Source organism: Littorina saxatilis, linkage group LG4, assembly GCF_037325665.1.
Source record: "Littorina saxatilis isolate snail1 linkage group LG4, US_GU_Lsax_2.0, whole genome shotgun sequence".
Lineage (NCBI taxonomy): Eukaryota > Metazoa > Mollusca > Gastropoda > Littorinimorpha > Littorinidae > Littorina > Littorina saxatilis.
Genome location: NC_090248.1, coordinates 14,956,213 through 14,972,175, shown reverse-complemented (window position 1 = coordinate 14,972,175; position 15,963 = coordinate 14,956,213). Strand labels below are relative to the sequence as shown.

General features: G+C 43.6%; 1 protein-coding gene across 1 annotated transcript in view; it reads left to right on the top strand.

Annotated features, from left to right (window-relative positions):
- Positions 1-15,963, top strand: part of LOC138964052 (transmembrane protein 209-like) — a 23,024-nt gene extending 7,061 nt beyond the window's left edge. Inside the window, exons 4-16 of the mRNA XM_070335933.1 lie at positions 4,231-4,371; positions 4,782-5,026; positions 6,916-7,015; positions 8,745-8,831; positions 9,140-9,312; positions 9,967-10,029; positions 10,380-10,476; positions 11,019-11,144; positions 12,502-12,593; positions 12,875-12,989; positions 13,316-13,413; positions 14,291-14,364; positions 14,717-15,963. Coding sequence (XP_070192034.1) covers positions 4,231-4,371; positions 4,782-5,026; positions 6,916-7,015; positions 8,745-8,831; positions 9,140-9,312; positions 9,967-10,029; positions 10,380-10,476; positions 11,019-11,144; positions 12,502-12,593; positions 12,875-12,989; positions 13,316-13,413; positions 14,291-14,364; positions 14,717-14,768 — 1,463 coding nt within the window. The 3' untranslated portion in view covers positions 14,769-15,963. The remainder of the gene's footprint in view (positions 1-4,230; positions 4,372-4,781; positions 5,027-6,915; positions 7,016-8,744; positions 8,832-9,139; positions 9,313-9,966; positions 10,030-10,379; positions 10,477-11,018; positions 11,145-12,501; positions 12,594-12,874; positions 12,990-13,315; positions 13,414-14,290; positions 14,365-14,716) is intronic.

The window sequence follows — 15,963 nt, the reverse complement described above, 5'->3', positions numbered from 1 at the left end:
CGCGACAGCTGCTTCCGGCTCCGACCGGAAGTAAGAGGTTCACTGGCTAGTGCACAGGCTACTGTCACGTCCGGTTCGAGCTTCGACTTACGTCAGCAGTCGTCCGCGACAGCTGCTTCCGGCTCCGGCCGGAAGTAAGAGGTTCACCGGCTAGTGCACAGACTACTGTCACGTCCGGTTCGAGCCTTGCCCTACGGCAGCAGTCGCCCGCGACAGCTGTTCTTCCGGTTCCGGCCGGAAGTGTAGGTTCACTGGTTAGTGCACAGGCTGCTGTCACGTCCGGTTCGAGCCTTGCCTTACGTCGGCAGTCGTACGCGACAGCTGCACTTCCGGTTCACGGAAGTAGTGCCTCGTTGGAAGGCGGACAAATAATGATCCCATCCGGCTTGAGCTGCGCTATACGTAAGCAGTCGTCCGCGACAGCTTCTCTTCCGGCTCCGGCTGGAAATGTTAGTTCATCGGTGTGTGGGCAGCCCATGGCCCTTTCCGGTTTGAGCTTTGCCCTTTGCACGGCAGCCATTCCCGGCAGCTTCGCTTCCGGCCTTGGCAGGAAGGTAGGTCAAGCGGGTAGTGCACAGGTTACTGTCACTTCCGGTTCTGGCCTACGGCCTACCTTTGGGTTCCGAGCTTCAGCTCGTAGGTGGCTCAGCGCCAGCTTTGGCATAGCGCTGCTGGTGCTGCCGCACTTCCGGCTCCTCCCGGATTTTCCGGTTCAGTTCCCGCTGCTTCCGTTTGGTCGCCGGTGAATTTCGAACAAGGCTTGCCCTATGGGCATACAGGCTTCTTGCCTCTGTTGGGACAGCAGCATCCACACACTCCGGTGGTGGCCGCTAGCTCGTCTCTCCCACTTTCCTTGGTTTTTGATTCCTCTCATCCTCCTCTCAGTTAGGGAATGAGCACAATCGATTGCCAACAGGAAGGACTTCAGGTTGGCTAAGAGGAAGCAGCTACTTCTGGTTTAAAGAATCACCCTTAGTAGCTTTTCGCCTTTTTTTGCCTTTTCGCCAAGCCCCCCTCTTCGACAGGGGGTTGCCTCCGGCGTCGGTTTCGTTGCTGGTTCCTCAGGGTTCAGCTTCGGAGCTGGCATCGGAATACCTTGCCGCTCCTGCGCAGGCTTCCTCCTTCGTGCCCTTAGCGGATCAGAGGAAGTTGCCTTGGCCAAGGTCGTCTCGAAGCCTCCTGTTGGCCTTTCCCCGTCCGCGTGCACCGTTTCCGGTCACGCCGGAACTTCTTTCGCTTCTTACGAAGCCGTTGAGGAAGGATTCGGTTCTGCCGTTCTATGGGAAGAATCTCCTATTCTCTGAGGAAGGGGGGCTGACAACTTTTGGAACTCAGTTCCATTTCCGAGACTCTCCTGCGGGCGCTTTCTCACGCTCTGGCAGATTCCTTGGTGCCCTTTACTCTTAGTAAAGAGCAGGACGCGGAGGAAGTGTCTCACTCCTCTCCACACTTACAAGGGTGAACGAGGCACAGATGAGGCTGTCCTCTCTGCACTATTTCCATGCGGTCTCGTGCAGAAGGGACTTGTTTCTTGCCCACTCCCGGTTTTCGGAGGAGTCGACAAGGAACATTCTCAGATCGTCATCCTTGGTGGACGGTCTCTCTCCGGCAGCCTGGCCTCTCATGCCAGAAGCAGGGGATTGAGACCAACAGAGAACAGCGGTTCCCTTCTTTTGAGCTTCAATCCGAAAGCAGCAAAAGCAGGCCGCTCCTAAGCAGGCTATACCTAAGCGGACTCAGCCTAAGCGGCCTAAGTCCTCAGCTCAGGTGAGATTGTTTCTTTCACAGCCGTCATAGGTACGCTGGGTTTTTGAAACAACAGCTGGCCTTAGGGCTTCGGGGTTTTAGCCTCGGCTGGAGCAACAGCCATTTCATCCGTTGGCGGTGGTGGTTGTTGCTTTCCTTGTGCTTGTGGCTTCGGGCTTCGACATTCTTTCTTTTTCCCAGCGTATGGGTGCTGAGAGGTCGATTTCCGTTTAAAGGGGGGTTTCTGCCTTTGGGCTTCCCCGTTTTCTCTTTGCCACGAGCTTCTGGACTTGGTCCAGGTTTGTCTTTCGCCGAGTCTGACTTTGTCTTTCTCTAGCGATCAGACGCGTTCTGGTGTTTCGTCCAAACTTAAGGTTCACTTGAGTTGGCCTCGGAAGTAACATTCAGATTTTCCTGAGGGTGCATTGTCTGGGCAATGCATGTTTGAGAAGTCATTCTTGGCTTGTCACTTTTTCTCAGGTTTTTTGGCTACTCCTCCCCTTTTTGGGCAGAGGTCTAGCTAATGTTCCAGTTTTCTCGGTGCTGGCCTTTAGGCTAGCATCTTTTTCGGCGGCCGAAACTTTTGGTTTCTTATTGTGCCTGTGTACTTTGGGTACTTTGGTGCAATGGCCGGCCTACGGGCAACAAGGCTCTCGGCCTTAGCCTGTGTTATAGTCTCCTGCCTGTCGTGTTGCGACTTTGGCAATTTGGTTCTTGTGACTGCGGATTTCGTCTCTTCCTCTGCTCCATCATGCTTGCAGGATGTGAGTTGGGACGATTTCTGCTGGGTTGGGCTTCCGGCCTGGTCACCCCTTTTTCACTTGCAACTATGACTATTACTTTTTTCTCCTGAGAACTCTGGTCTCGGGAGTCTGACGGCTGGTTCGCTTCACGGTTTTCCGTCTTTCTTACCAGCCTCGTTCTTTCTGTTTCGGGTTTTTTGATTCATTTTCAATTACCTACAAGCAGTCTGCTCTGCGAACACGCTGGCTTTTGTCATTTTGTTTCCGGTCTCCGGTCACATTAGGATTTGGCCACTGCGGGTCCGCATTTCCGGTGCTTACGCACTACCTTAGGTTGCTTCGTCCTCATTTTTACCCCTCTCTCTGCTTTCGCAGGGATGGGCAGGGGACGACTGGTGACCGTCTTCCTTGAGTTTTGCTCATTGAGTTGGACTCTGGTACTTGGTACTCAGGCGTCTCTCTCTTTCCAGTTTGGAGTTTGGTCACTCTTCTGGAGCTGACTGTTCTCTCAAGGGCCTTTTGGGCCTCACTCCATCCCAAAGTTTTCTTACTTTGGCATGTTTGCCTTATGGTCTCCGTGAGGGTCGGTCCTTTTCAGGGCTTAGCCGGCAACCTTACGCACGGATCTTTTCCAGGCCATTAGCATTTCCTTCCAATTTAAGGGGGGGGGGGGGGGGGCAGCTTGTCCTTCCCTCTACTTGGTCGGGTTTATCCAAGACTGGGGTCCTTTTCTGGACTGTTTTACGGTTCAGAAGATTGGAAGAAGTGCTGGGCACAGCTTACTGGCTCTCTGATGTTGTCTTTCGCATTTCTTGCCTGAGAGACATCTCGGCTGTCAATCAGGGTGGTTCTCGGTCCGTTTCTGTCCTTTGGCAGTGGGCCAGTTCCTGGCAAGGGTTTAGAGTGAGTCAGTGGTTTCTTTCTCACGGGATCCTTTCCTGACTTTTGGCAGTGGGCCAGTTTCTTGGCAAGGGATTTTCTTTCCCTCCGCCTTGTCATAGCTTTATGCTATCTTTCCCTCGGCTCGGCCCGAGCTCTTTTCCAGGGCCTGGGCCTCCTCCTTGGCCTTTTTGGCCTATGAGGTTTGGATGATGTCCTGCGCACAGCTTCTGGCGCTAGGATTTTGTCTTATCAGGTTCTGCAGACATTGCTGCCCTCTGTCAGGATGGGTCTCGGCCCATTCCTTCCTTGGCGGCAGCTGGTTTTTGTCTCTCCAGAACTTTAGAGTGAGTTTGAACTTTTTGATCCTACCCACCACCTTGTTGGAGTTATCTGCTAGATATGTGACTCGGAGTAAGAATATGTAATTTAATCGAAAATTTTTAATTAAATTTTCATTTGATTAATATACTTACCCGAGTCACATAGGTAATTCCCTCCCACCTTCCCCGCTTTTAGTTTCTTTGTATTCTAGAAGTCGAATGAGGGTGTCTCGTACCAGGTACGAGATCTGTGGCGTGATACGCTACGGGAGGCAACCCAGGGTAGCAAGCTTGCTACTTTTTTAGCTTGGGTTGCTTCCCTTAGACTATAGGCGGGATAGCGTTTCAGACACCTTAGCTATCGACTGCGTCAATGCTAAATATGTGACTCGGGTAAGTATATTAATCAAATGAAATCGATTTTAGTTTTCCATTACAAAGCAGCAGTGATTCATTTGTTACTTGCGTGTTCAGTGTGTGTGGGTTCATGATGATTTGATGTGCTGCCTGTCAGAGTTAAGACAGTTAACATCTTGCAGAACTTGGTGCTGGGTTGCTGCTGGTGATCAAGATTCTCTTAAATGTCCTGTCGCTGATCTACTTTGTGTGGACCTACATGTTTGGTGGCCCTGTGGATTTGACAGAGAGGCAGCGCAAGTTGTTGGGAGTCAAGGAAAATGGTTTGTACTTTGCTTTGTTTCTAATTATAAGTGCTGATAGTGATAGCCAATAACTGTTCTCAGGCCTGTGACATATTCAAGCTGCCACAGAGTGTGGATGAAAATAGCAATACAATGAACATGAGCATGGCTCTGCTGCCTAAGGGCTATTGCTTCCTGTATCTTAGGGAAAGAAACAGTAGAAGAGAGGAAAAGTCTAGACTCAACAATTAGAGTATTGATATGATTCATACAAAAATCTCAATCCTGAATATAACACTGACAGCAGCAACTGATTATTTGAGTCAAAACATTCTGTGTGCCAGCTTTGACAAGACAACCAGCAGATTTAATGAATAGAAAATTCAACTTTAAACAATAAAAATATTGCTCAAGAGCAATGCAAACAAATCTTTTTGTTTCATCTTCAGAACATGGCTTTCGCACACCACCCCCACAGCAGCAGAAGAGTTTACAGTCGTCCCCAGATAGCAGCCTCATTTTCTCAACCAATCAGGGCAGTTTCTCCAGTGGTGAGGGGTCACCACACAGCATGATGCGGCCTCTGTCACCGGGCTTCATCTCGCCTGTCTCGGCGTCACCGACACAGTATCACAGTGTTTACTCCCCTTCCATGTCTCCGTTCTCTGGCAGCTTTGGTCACAGCTTTGACATGGTCAGTCCCTTCTTAACATACGTGGCTCAGGATGTGACTCTGTGGCTAGCAGTGGTTAGGCCAGAAGCTTTGTAAACAGGTATAACTGAAAAAGCAAAAAAGAATCGCCACCCCCCCCCCCCCCCCCCCCCCAACAAAACAAAAAACAAGTCGCGTAAGGCGAAAATACAATATTTAGTCAAGTAGCTGTCGAACTCACAGAATGAAACTGAACGCAACGCAACGCAGCAAGACCGTATACTCGTAGCATCGTCACTCCACCGCCCGTGGCAAAGGCAGTGCCCGTGGAATTGACAAGAAGAGCGGGATATTCGTTGCGCTGAGAAGGATAGCACGCTTTTCTGTACCTCTCTTCGTTTTAACTTTCTGAGCGTGTTTTTAATCCAAACATATCATATCTATATGTTTTTGGAATCAGGAACCGACATAAGGAATAAGATGAAAGTGTTTTAAAATTGATTTCGAAAAAAAAATGTTGATAATAATTTTTATATATTTAATTTTCAGAGCTTGTTGTTAATCCGAATATAACATATTTATATGTTTTTGGAATTAGCAAATGATGGAGAATAAGATAAACGTAAATTTGGATCGTTTTATAAATTTTTATTTTTTTTTACAATTTTCAGATTTTTAATGACCAAAGTCATTAATTAATTTTTAAGCCACCAAGCTGAAACGTAATGCCGAACCCCGGGCTTCGTCGAAGATTACTTGACCAAAATTTCAACCAATTTGGTTGAAAAATGAGAGCGTGACAGTGCCGCCTCAACTTTCACGAAAAGCCGGATATGACGTCATCAATGACATTTATCAAAAAAATGAAAAAAAGTATCGGGATTTCATACCCAGGAACTCTCATGTCAAATTTCATAAAGATCGGTCCCGTAGTTTAGTCTGGTTTAGCGGTGCCAGTGCTAGGAACAAGGAAGAGCTGGAGCGCATTGTCAGACAAGCGTCTCGTATTGTGGGTTGCGAACTTCCGTCAGTCGCCTCACTGTACAGCTCACGTTTAGCAAAGAGAGTTAGGGGTATAGTGGCAGACTCATCTCACCCAGCCGGCCATCTGTTCGAGCTCCTCCCGTCAGGCAAGCGCTTCCGCGCTCTGAAGAGCAGGACTTCTCGTTTCAGAAACAGTTTCTTTCCTGAGGCAGTCCTTGCGGCCTCAATGGTGGATCGTTCTTAGATCTGTTAGATCTGTGATATGTGTCAGTTAAAGTTTTGAAATGGATCGAGTATCCTTAAATGAAATATCTTAATAGATGTAAGGGTTGTGTCCCTTGAATAACTGTGTTAGCATGTACTCGGATTTATTATATTGATGACTATATTTTTAGATATGATTTTTAGGGAATTCATTTATCTTTATCCATGCAACCTGTGATTGCTCCTGTCAGATTGGTGCTAAAGGAACAACCAGTCCGTTTTGAACTGTCTGGTTGGTGTGCACACGTAGTGGGCCCAGTGAGATTGAACACTTTGTCTGTACATAGTTGTTGTGATATATGCGTGTGGAAGGAGTGTGAAGTTTTATGCATACACCATAACAAAATCCTGTGCTTTGCATTTGGTAAATAAACTGTTTGACTTGACTTGACTTTGACTTTGACTTGACTTGACTGAATCACTCTACACACACACACACACACACACACGCACACACATACACCATACCCTCGTTTCGATTCCCCCTCGATGTTAAAATATTTAGTCAAAACTTGACTAAATATAAAAAACACACAAAAAACAAGTAGTCACTGCTTGTGGTCAAGCTAAGGCATTATAATAACACAATTAATTTATTTTCATATCCGAAAAGGACACATGGACTGGTGCAACTGATCCTTGTGGGTTTTTTCTGACTGGGTTGTGATTGTTTTTGTGTGCAGCACCGCTCTCTGAACTCCTCCGCCCCGTCTCCAGGGTACGATCAAGGTGACAGTAGCTTCAGGTCTCGTCGCTCATTCTCCACCCCACGCAGTGCTTCCAGTGAGCTGCTTTTTCATCTCTTTTGTTTCCACACATTTTCTGCTTGTTATGCTTATTTTATTTTGTTTATTATGACCAGTCACAAAATGTTAAGCAGGCTTTGTAAAAACAGTAAAGAGTCTTGTGTTGTCTTGAAAAAAAAAAATCCAAGTTGGTTTTGTCTCGGATGATTTTTTTCCTCAAGAAGTTTACTTTCAGTTCCCATTAAATTTGTAACAAAGCCACAGAGGCAGAAGCTATCAAATTTAAAAGTTGATGTGGCCGGAGTACCGTATTTGACGGACTACAAGCCGCGACTTTTTTCCAAAAATAATCGCATTGCGGCTTATAAAAAGATGCGGCTAAAACTTGACCTAAACTTGAATAGCATTCACCTTATGGAAGTCGCCGCGGATTTTCATTTCGCTCGATTAGCGATTACCGGTACTTTATTAGCTCTCTACTCAAGACTCTGCGCTTTTCTCTTTCTTTCGCGAATCTTCGTTTGTCAACAAGTCGTCGTGACAAGATAGCGTACAGAGAAACACCGGATGTATCAGGTTTCGTTTTTTTGTGTCTCGCGATAGTTGGAGGAGCGAGAGCCGCCATGTTGTGTTTTCGTCTGCTCGAAATGTGCGCAAAAGTCGTAAATCATCACAAAAAAGCTTATTCCGGGCGGGACTACATGTGTGTGTTGGTTACAAATTGTGTGTGTGATATTTTTCTTCAAACTTTTTCACTTTTCTTCTTTGTTTCACTTGTTTATTCTCGGAACCGATTTCGCCAAATACCGTACTTTCGTTTGCCTGGTTGTTTTGATTGATTGACACGATCTGATTATATTTTTTTCGACGGCGGCTAATATTGTGACGCGGCCTATACGTGGCTCGTCCCAATTTTTTTTTTTAAAGTCGGGGGTGTGGCTTATAAAACGGTGCGTCTTGTAATCCGTCAAATACGGTAGTCGATAGACTGCCAAAACTCCAAACTAAAGCATCAAGCATGTTTTATTGTCTTTTTTCAAAACCAATTCAAAATTTAAGCCATCTTGGGTTTTTGAGTCACTTGAGAAAAAGTGACTCTATGTAATCGGTCAGTGTTAGTCTGTCCGGCCGGCCGGCCGTCCGGCCGGCCGTCCGTAGACACCACCTTAACGTTGGACTTTTCTCGGAAACTATCAAAGCGATCGGGCTCATATTTTGTTTAGTCGTGACCTCCAATGACCTCTACACTTTAACGATGGTTTCGTTGACCTTTGACCTTTTTCAAGGTCACAGGTCAGCGTCAAAGGAAAAATTAGACATTTTATATCTTTGACAAAGTTCATCGGATGTGATTGAAACTTTGTAGGATTATTCTTTACATCAAAGTATTTACATCTGTAGCCTTTTACGAACGTTATCAGAAAAACAAGGGAGATAACTAGCCTTTTCTGTTCGGCAACACACAACTTAACGTTGGGCTTTTCTCGGAAACTATAAAAGTGACCGGGCTCAAATTTTATGTGAACGTGACTCATTGTGTTGTGAATAGCAATTTCTTCCTGTCCATCTGATGCCTCATACAATATTCAGAACTGCGAAAGTGACTCGATCGAGCGTTTGCTCTTCTTGTTTATTGTTGATGTGGGAAGCGTTAGAAAAGATTTACAGTGTCTGGTGTTCAGTGAAAGTATGTAACTTGTTTGTAAGATGTGACAGAGTGTAATTTCTTGTCATTAAGTGTGATGTGATAGATTGTGTGTCTTCAGCTTCACCATATGACCGCATCAAAGATCGCAACACTCTTCACAGCTTCCTGCAGGAACAAGAGGAAAAGGAACTCCGGTCTAAGCAAGGTGTCAATGGTCTTTTCATCACTCTCAAGTTATACACATCAAAAGCTCTTTGTCTAATATATATATAACAAAAGCTATTTGTATTGCACACAATTCAGCCAATAAACACAATAGTGGCATGGTGACTTTGAAAACTTTCCTGTCTTGACTTTGTTTACATTTTAAAATTTAAATATAAATTCAGGTAAAACTGGATAAGAGGTTTGCTGTTAAAACGCCTATTATAAGGTTGTGTGCGCTTGATTGGTAGTGTGGCAGGGAAAAATAACTTTATTCCGTAGAAGTTATATTTTTGTTTTGTTTTACAGCTTCACAGGAAACTCTGAACATGACTTCATCTTCGTTCTGGTCGTACGGAACCAGTGCTCTTGACCTGACTCATACTCTGCGGAAGTACGCCTACCAGCTTGCCTCCCATCTACCACAGTCAGCCGCCAAAACCAGCGCTGCCGACCAGGCTTTGATGTCTGGTGTAGATGAGGTATACTAGAGGTTCTCTCAATGTAGAATTCAGCGGTACCTCTGTTTTAAGACATCCAGAGATCTGGGCACTTCAGGTCTTCAAGTAGAGACAGTCTTACAATTGAGGTCAATTTACTGACAAAGAAAGTTTTACAATTGAGCTCAATTTACTGACAAAGAAAATTTTACAATTGAGCTCAATTTACTGACAAAGAAAGTTTTACAATTGAGGTCAATTTACTGACAAAGAAAGTCTTACCATTGAGGTCAATTTACTGACAAAGAAAGTCTTGCAAAAGGAGGTCTTGAAGTTGAGGGAGTCTTACAATTCAGGGTCTCAGAAAAGAGTTTTGACTATGTTCCAGTAACAGCTGATAGATTTAAAAATGTGCCCCTGTTTTCTGCCCAGTGGCTTTAGTCCTGGTTTTGATCCCTGATCAGGACAGGAAGAGAAAATTGTAAATACTTTATTGGAGTTGCCTTTGTAAATATTCAGACTTATTATTACATGTCTTGCCTTCTTATGCACAGCTTTTATAAAGATTGTTTACACATGTTAAAGATTCCATGCTCTTTTATTGATATACTGAAAATCCTGAGATGTCTGTGTGTGCATGTCCGATAAACGTTTTCAAGCTTAGCTGTTCAAAATTTGGTGCGCTTGTTTTGTCAGGTGTGGAGCAAATACGGCGTTACCGAGGATGATTTGTACAAGTGGACAGAGAAGTTGAGAAAGGTTGGTCACCACCTGTGCAGTATGGCATTTATTTCACCCTTTACCCCACTCTTCATGTCACACTTGTTCTTTGCTGCTTTTTCTTTTCTTTCCTTATCTTTCCTACCCTTTCTGCTTTCCCTTCTGTTCTTGTCTTCTTTGTTAGTGTTTTTGTTTGTTGCTTAGTCTTTGTTCTTAGCCTTTATGTTCCTTAGCTCAGTTATATGTCTTTCCCTCTGGCGTTTCCTCTCTCTGTCTTCCTTTTTTTTATTATTGTTTCCTTTGCCTTTTTTTATGTTAGTACACAGATCCAATGTTTGCGTCAACTCTGATATGATCTATGTTGACGCAATGCATCTGTTGTTTTTCAGTGGCTGAGTGCAACCATTGTATCTCGCTTGAGCAAGAAGATTACTGACGTCAACAAACGGCTGCACAGAATTGGATGTGACGATATGCAGGTTGGAGGTCAGTGTCCATCCTCTCTCTTGTTTATGTTACGGTTGTGCTTTTCTCCAAACAGATTGGCAAACACACACACACACACACATGAGTGTGCATGTAATCACATTCAAACACGCATGCACGCTCACGCTCATATTAATGATAATAATTATGGGTAAGAGAAGATAGAGTCGTCTGGAAAGAACATGAAAATGGAGAGTTGATGAGCTCAAAATAATAAAACTTACACATTCCCTTGGCGTTTGCCAATTGTACAAAGCTACATGAGTTCTGTCACTAAACATTTTTCAGGATTCACAAAAGGCTGCAAAGACTAGATGATTTTTTTAAATAACTGTCAGGGATTTTATGGGATGTGGAAGGGTTGCATCCCTGCAGTGTTAGGTGTAAGTGATCACAAACTTCCCCTGACATGGTCTCGTTGTTTGCCCTGTTTTTTTTAAGAGGTGGAACTTTTCCACAGCCCAGAAAAACTGTGACAGACTGTCACTGACTTCCAAACATCATTCTATTCTGATATTGATGATGGTGTGTGTGTATGTCAGAGGTTGGCGTATCGACCCTGAAGCAGCTGGCGTTGACCAAGGGCCCCATGGTGCCTGCACTCAACAGTCTGGTGTCCTACCTCGAGTGCTTCGCCAACCAGGAGTATCTGGTGCACAGGATCAAAGGTCAGTTGCTTGCTGGCTTGTTCAGTTACTAGGTAAATTGCCAACAAGGAGTATCTGGTGCGCAGGATCAAAGGTCAGTTGCTTGCTGGCTTGTTCAGTTACTAGGTAAATTGCCAACAAGGAGTATCTGGTGCGCAGGATCAAAGGTCAGTTGCTTGCTGGCTTGTTCAGTTACTAGGTAAATTGCCAACAAGGGGTATCTGGTGCGCAGGATCAAAGGTCAGTTGCTTGCTGGCTTGTTCACTTACTAGGTAAATTGCCAACAAGGAGTATCTGGTGCGCAGGATCAAAGGTCAGTTGCTTGCTGGCTTGTTCACTTACTAGGTAAATTGCCAACAAGGAGTATCTGGTGCGCAGGATCAAAGGTCAGTTGCTTGCTGGCTTGTTCACTTACTAGGTAAATTGCCAACAAGGAGTATCTGGTGCGCAGGATCAAAGGTCAGTTGCTTGCTGGCTTGTTCAGTTACTAGGTAAATTGCCAACAAGGAGTATCTGGTGCGCAGGATCAAAGGTCAGTTGCTTGCTGGCTTGTTCACTTACTAGGTAAATTGCCAACAAGGAGTATCTGGTGCGCAGGATCAAAGGTCAGTTGCTTGCTGGCTTGTTCACTTACTAGGTAAATTGCCAACAAGGGGTATCTGGTGCGCAGGATCAAAGGTCAGTTGCTTGCTGGCTTGTTCAGTTACTAGGTAAATTGCCAACAAGGGGTATCTGGTGCGCAGGATCAAAGGTCAGTTGCTTGCTGGCTTGTTCACTTACTAGGTAAATTGCCAACAAGGGGTATCTGGTGCGCAGGATCAAAGGTCAGTTGCTTGCTGGCTTGTTCAGTTACTAGGTAAATTGCCAACAAGGGGTATCTGGTGCGCAGGATCAAAGGTCAGTTGCTTGCTGGCTTGTTCACTTACTTGGTAAATCAGTGGGGTGGAGATGGATAAACTTTAAAATGCTACTGTCTATGTGTTCTGTCTCTCTTTCCTCGAAAAGTTAGAATATTAACGCTGTGTATGTCAAACAGTAATGTTGTAGCATTGCAAGACTTTCAGTTTCAAGTGTTCAATTCTAATGTAGAAGCCCTGTCCGTTTTCTTTGCTAAGAAAAACACTGACTTTTTATGAGAGGTGCCTTGGAAAAGTGACAAATTTAAGTCAACCTCCCAAATTGAATAAAGGACACTTGTCCCTTTAAAAAAAATATATATACCTGACATGAAGGGCCACCTGCAGTGAAAGGAAATTTGGCTGGTCCCAAGGGTTTCCTCTCATCACAGGTTCCACAGTGCCAGCTTTAATCTTCAGTATTTCAGACACTGCATGTCAGTCTTTGTTACTTTTTGAAAATGTTTTTGAAAATGTTTCAGACCTGAGCACAGGCAGTATGAGTGAATTCACATGGAACAAGGGAGGCAACTATGGCAAACCCTGGGCAGAGCACTTGATAACAGATGCATCTGTAAGTTTGTACCTTTTCTTCCTATGATCTAGTTTCTGTGGGAAACAACGAGAAGAGAGCGTTGTTTCCACCTGGGTTTCACTGTTTAATTAAAATGTATCATTAGATTCCCCATTTTTTCATGAAATTTGTGTTATGGTTGCATTCATTTGAATGTTGGTCATGTGAAATTGATAATCATTAAAATTGATTATTGTAGTCATACGGCTGGTGGGCCAATTGCTCTTCAAACATAATCACACTGTGGTAATGATGATTCACTTGTTGACCGTGTTGTGCAGCTGGTGATGCAGCTCCTGTGTTCCTACTTGGACTCTCGCCTCCCTGCTCAGCCACGCTGTATGGACGGGAAGGTGTTCAGTTCTGAACACTTTGTCAAAACACCTGACAAGCCAGGTGAGTCAGTGACCGCTCTGTGATTTTTTTAAAAACCAGCATTACCTAGGAAGAGTGCATCACACAAAAAATTATCACCTTATGACGAAAGCTGGTAAAACAAAGGTATAATAAAGCAAAGGTGTATTTTGGTTTGCACAATCGGTAGTACTGTTTTCACATACAAACCTGTAGCACACCAAACATTTCTGGTTAACACAAATGCTGATGAGTGTTCTGGAAACATGGAAGACAATGGGAGAGGCTTAAATATTTGATATTTTTGAGAGAGTATAGAAGTTACAACTGCTTTGACTATGTGTATATGTGTGTGTATGCATGTGCAGATTTACATCGTAAGGACAACCTGCTGATCTACCAGACCAGCATCAACCCTCCCCACTTCCAGGTGGTCATTGGAACACAGACCTACAACTTGCCAAAGGTCAGTTTCTCACATTGTATCACTGTTAAAGTTACTGAACTTGTCACGTCCAGGTGCACGGAGCTCCTAGAGCTTTCAGTCATACCTCAGGCAGCCATTCGTTTGAAAAAAATTCTAAGTTTCATTGATTTTCATGCAAGGAGTCAAAAACTGCAAATTTTTTACGAATTAATTTTGGCAGGAAAGATTCGCCCTTGACCAGGCTCACATCAGGTCCCGCACTGACCTAATTATGTCAAAAGCATACACAGAAGTCTATTGGTTTCAGCGAGAGGGAGAATTCTTTCTATTTTGGGTACTTTAGGTCAAGACATTGTGTTTGATTAAGTAAGAAAATTGTGAAAGATGGTATGTGGGTCCATTTTTGCATACCGCACACAGCCTTTAGCCCCAGGACATGATCACGGAAATTGTTAATTACATTTTGGCAGGAGATGCGAAATGACAAACTGCATAAATTTTTGTTTGGCTGGCAACACTAAAGGTATTTGTAGTCATCTGTGAGATAGTTGTGTAAAGCTTTTGACTTTTCATATCGTAATCTCCGACAAAAATACAAATCGTTGCTTCAGCAATGCTGTGACTCCTGCACTGCATCTTTAGAATAAAACTTGCCAATAAGAATACAGTACTGAACTTTGTTGCATAACCAAGTAAAGGGGCATGGAATGTTTTCACATGACTGTTTTATGCTAGAATGGTACCTGCCAATGTGAGCCCCTTCTGGTCACAAGACACCTCCCAATAGGGAACCTGCAGGTGGAGGGGAGGGGCAATTACTAATAGTCGTGAACACTACCATTGTAGTGATGTTGTAGGGCTAACGCTTACTGACAAGTGATTGTGTATAGCTGAGGCTTACCTTGTTTTGTTGCAGGGACGTAACAACATGTTCCAGGCCATGCTGCTGTTCTTCTACCACATCAGGACCAAGGAACAGGGCATGCTGGGGTAAGTTTGATGCTAGTTTGAAATTTGTCTTATATATGTTCTTCTTCTTTTCTCTTTCCCTTCTGAAGATAAGTTTCCTCTTGCTTCTTTCATTTCATAGTCATTCAAGAGTAATTCTTTTGTGTATTTCTGGTAAAAAAAATGGACTGTTTTGTCTTTTTCTGTGTCAGTTTTCTTGTAAAAAATTCAGGAATTGTACATGTAGTTCTTGAAATATGTGTTGGTAAAACAGTCACACATTTAACTATTTATTTTATGTTTGTTTAATTTTTTGGTCTTTTTATTTTATTATCTTTGCTGTGCTGTTTTAGTGTATACATTGATACTGAATTTTTTTTTCTTCTGTTTTCAGACGTATCAACTTGGGCCTGTCAGGATTGAATATACTTTGGATATTTGACTGAGGACGTGCTTGACTTGCGGCAATAAAATTCATTTTGGATATATAACTGAGTACTTTGGTGATTTGCAGCAGTGAAATGTACGGTGGATATTCTAAAGTGTTCTTGTCAAATACACTGCAAACATTGAACTGAGAACTCACGTCACTTGCAACAATGAAGCTCACTGTGGATATTTGACTGAAGCATGGCTTGCAGTTGTGACATTCGTTTGAGAATATTTGGCAGCGTTTAAGCGGCATTCATGGAGAAAACAAGTCAGCAAAGAGAACAGACAGAAGACTTTGCTTCATATGACTGTTCTCAGCAGATGATATACCATCTTTGAGTCTGTAAGTGTAACTTGTGTAACTGTGAGAATGGAAACAAACTAGAGTTATTTTGTTGTCAATCAGACAAATGTCCTTGAATATTTCAACAAATAAGTATGTAGATTGGTTCTGTTCTGTTGCTAGAAGTGGAGCAAGAGACACATGTGTGGAAAAAACATCCAGTCATATTGTGACTTGCAAACGACTCTGATGTGTCGAAGAAAAACTCCCCTAATTGGATAAGCCAAAAATGTGGTAGTTTTTCTGCCAGATCAGATAGCTGCTCATTTCTAGTGAGGTAGAAACACAAGCGCAAGTGATTTCCAATTCCAGAGTGAGTTCGCTGTTGTACCAAAGATGGTCTGATGGAGATTTTAATGTGCCGGGCATGTTAAGCGTTTTAGCTTTGTGAGAGCGAGTGTATGTTTGCATTTGCAGGTGTATGTGTATGAATGTGTGTGAGAATAAATGCCTGTGTGTGTGTGTGTGTGTGGAACATTCTCAAAGGAAAAAGTAAGTGTCATTTTAACTCATAAAGATATTATAACCCATATTATGTGCCCTCCATTTCACTTAACGATTTAAAATCTGGAAGAAAAGATTACAGAAAAAAATCCATTCAAGCTTTGAAAACTGATTAAAGAACATTGATCCCTTGGACAAGCATTTTTCATCATCTTTATTTGTGAAGCACACACCTTCATTTCAGTGTGTAAACAAAAGGTGCAAACACTGTTTTTAACACATCTGTGAATATGTTGTATGAATATAAAATGTACTTGATAAAATCATAAAACTTGTTTATGTGTTCTTTGTGGGGCAAGGACTGAAGGAGATACGTTTGTGAAGGGAGCCAGGGGTTATAAATAATTTTCAAATGTGTGGCA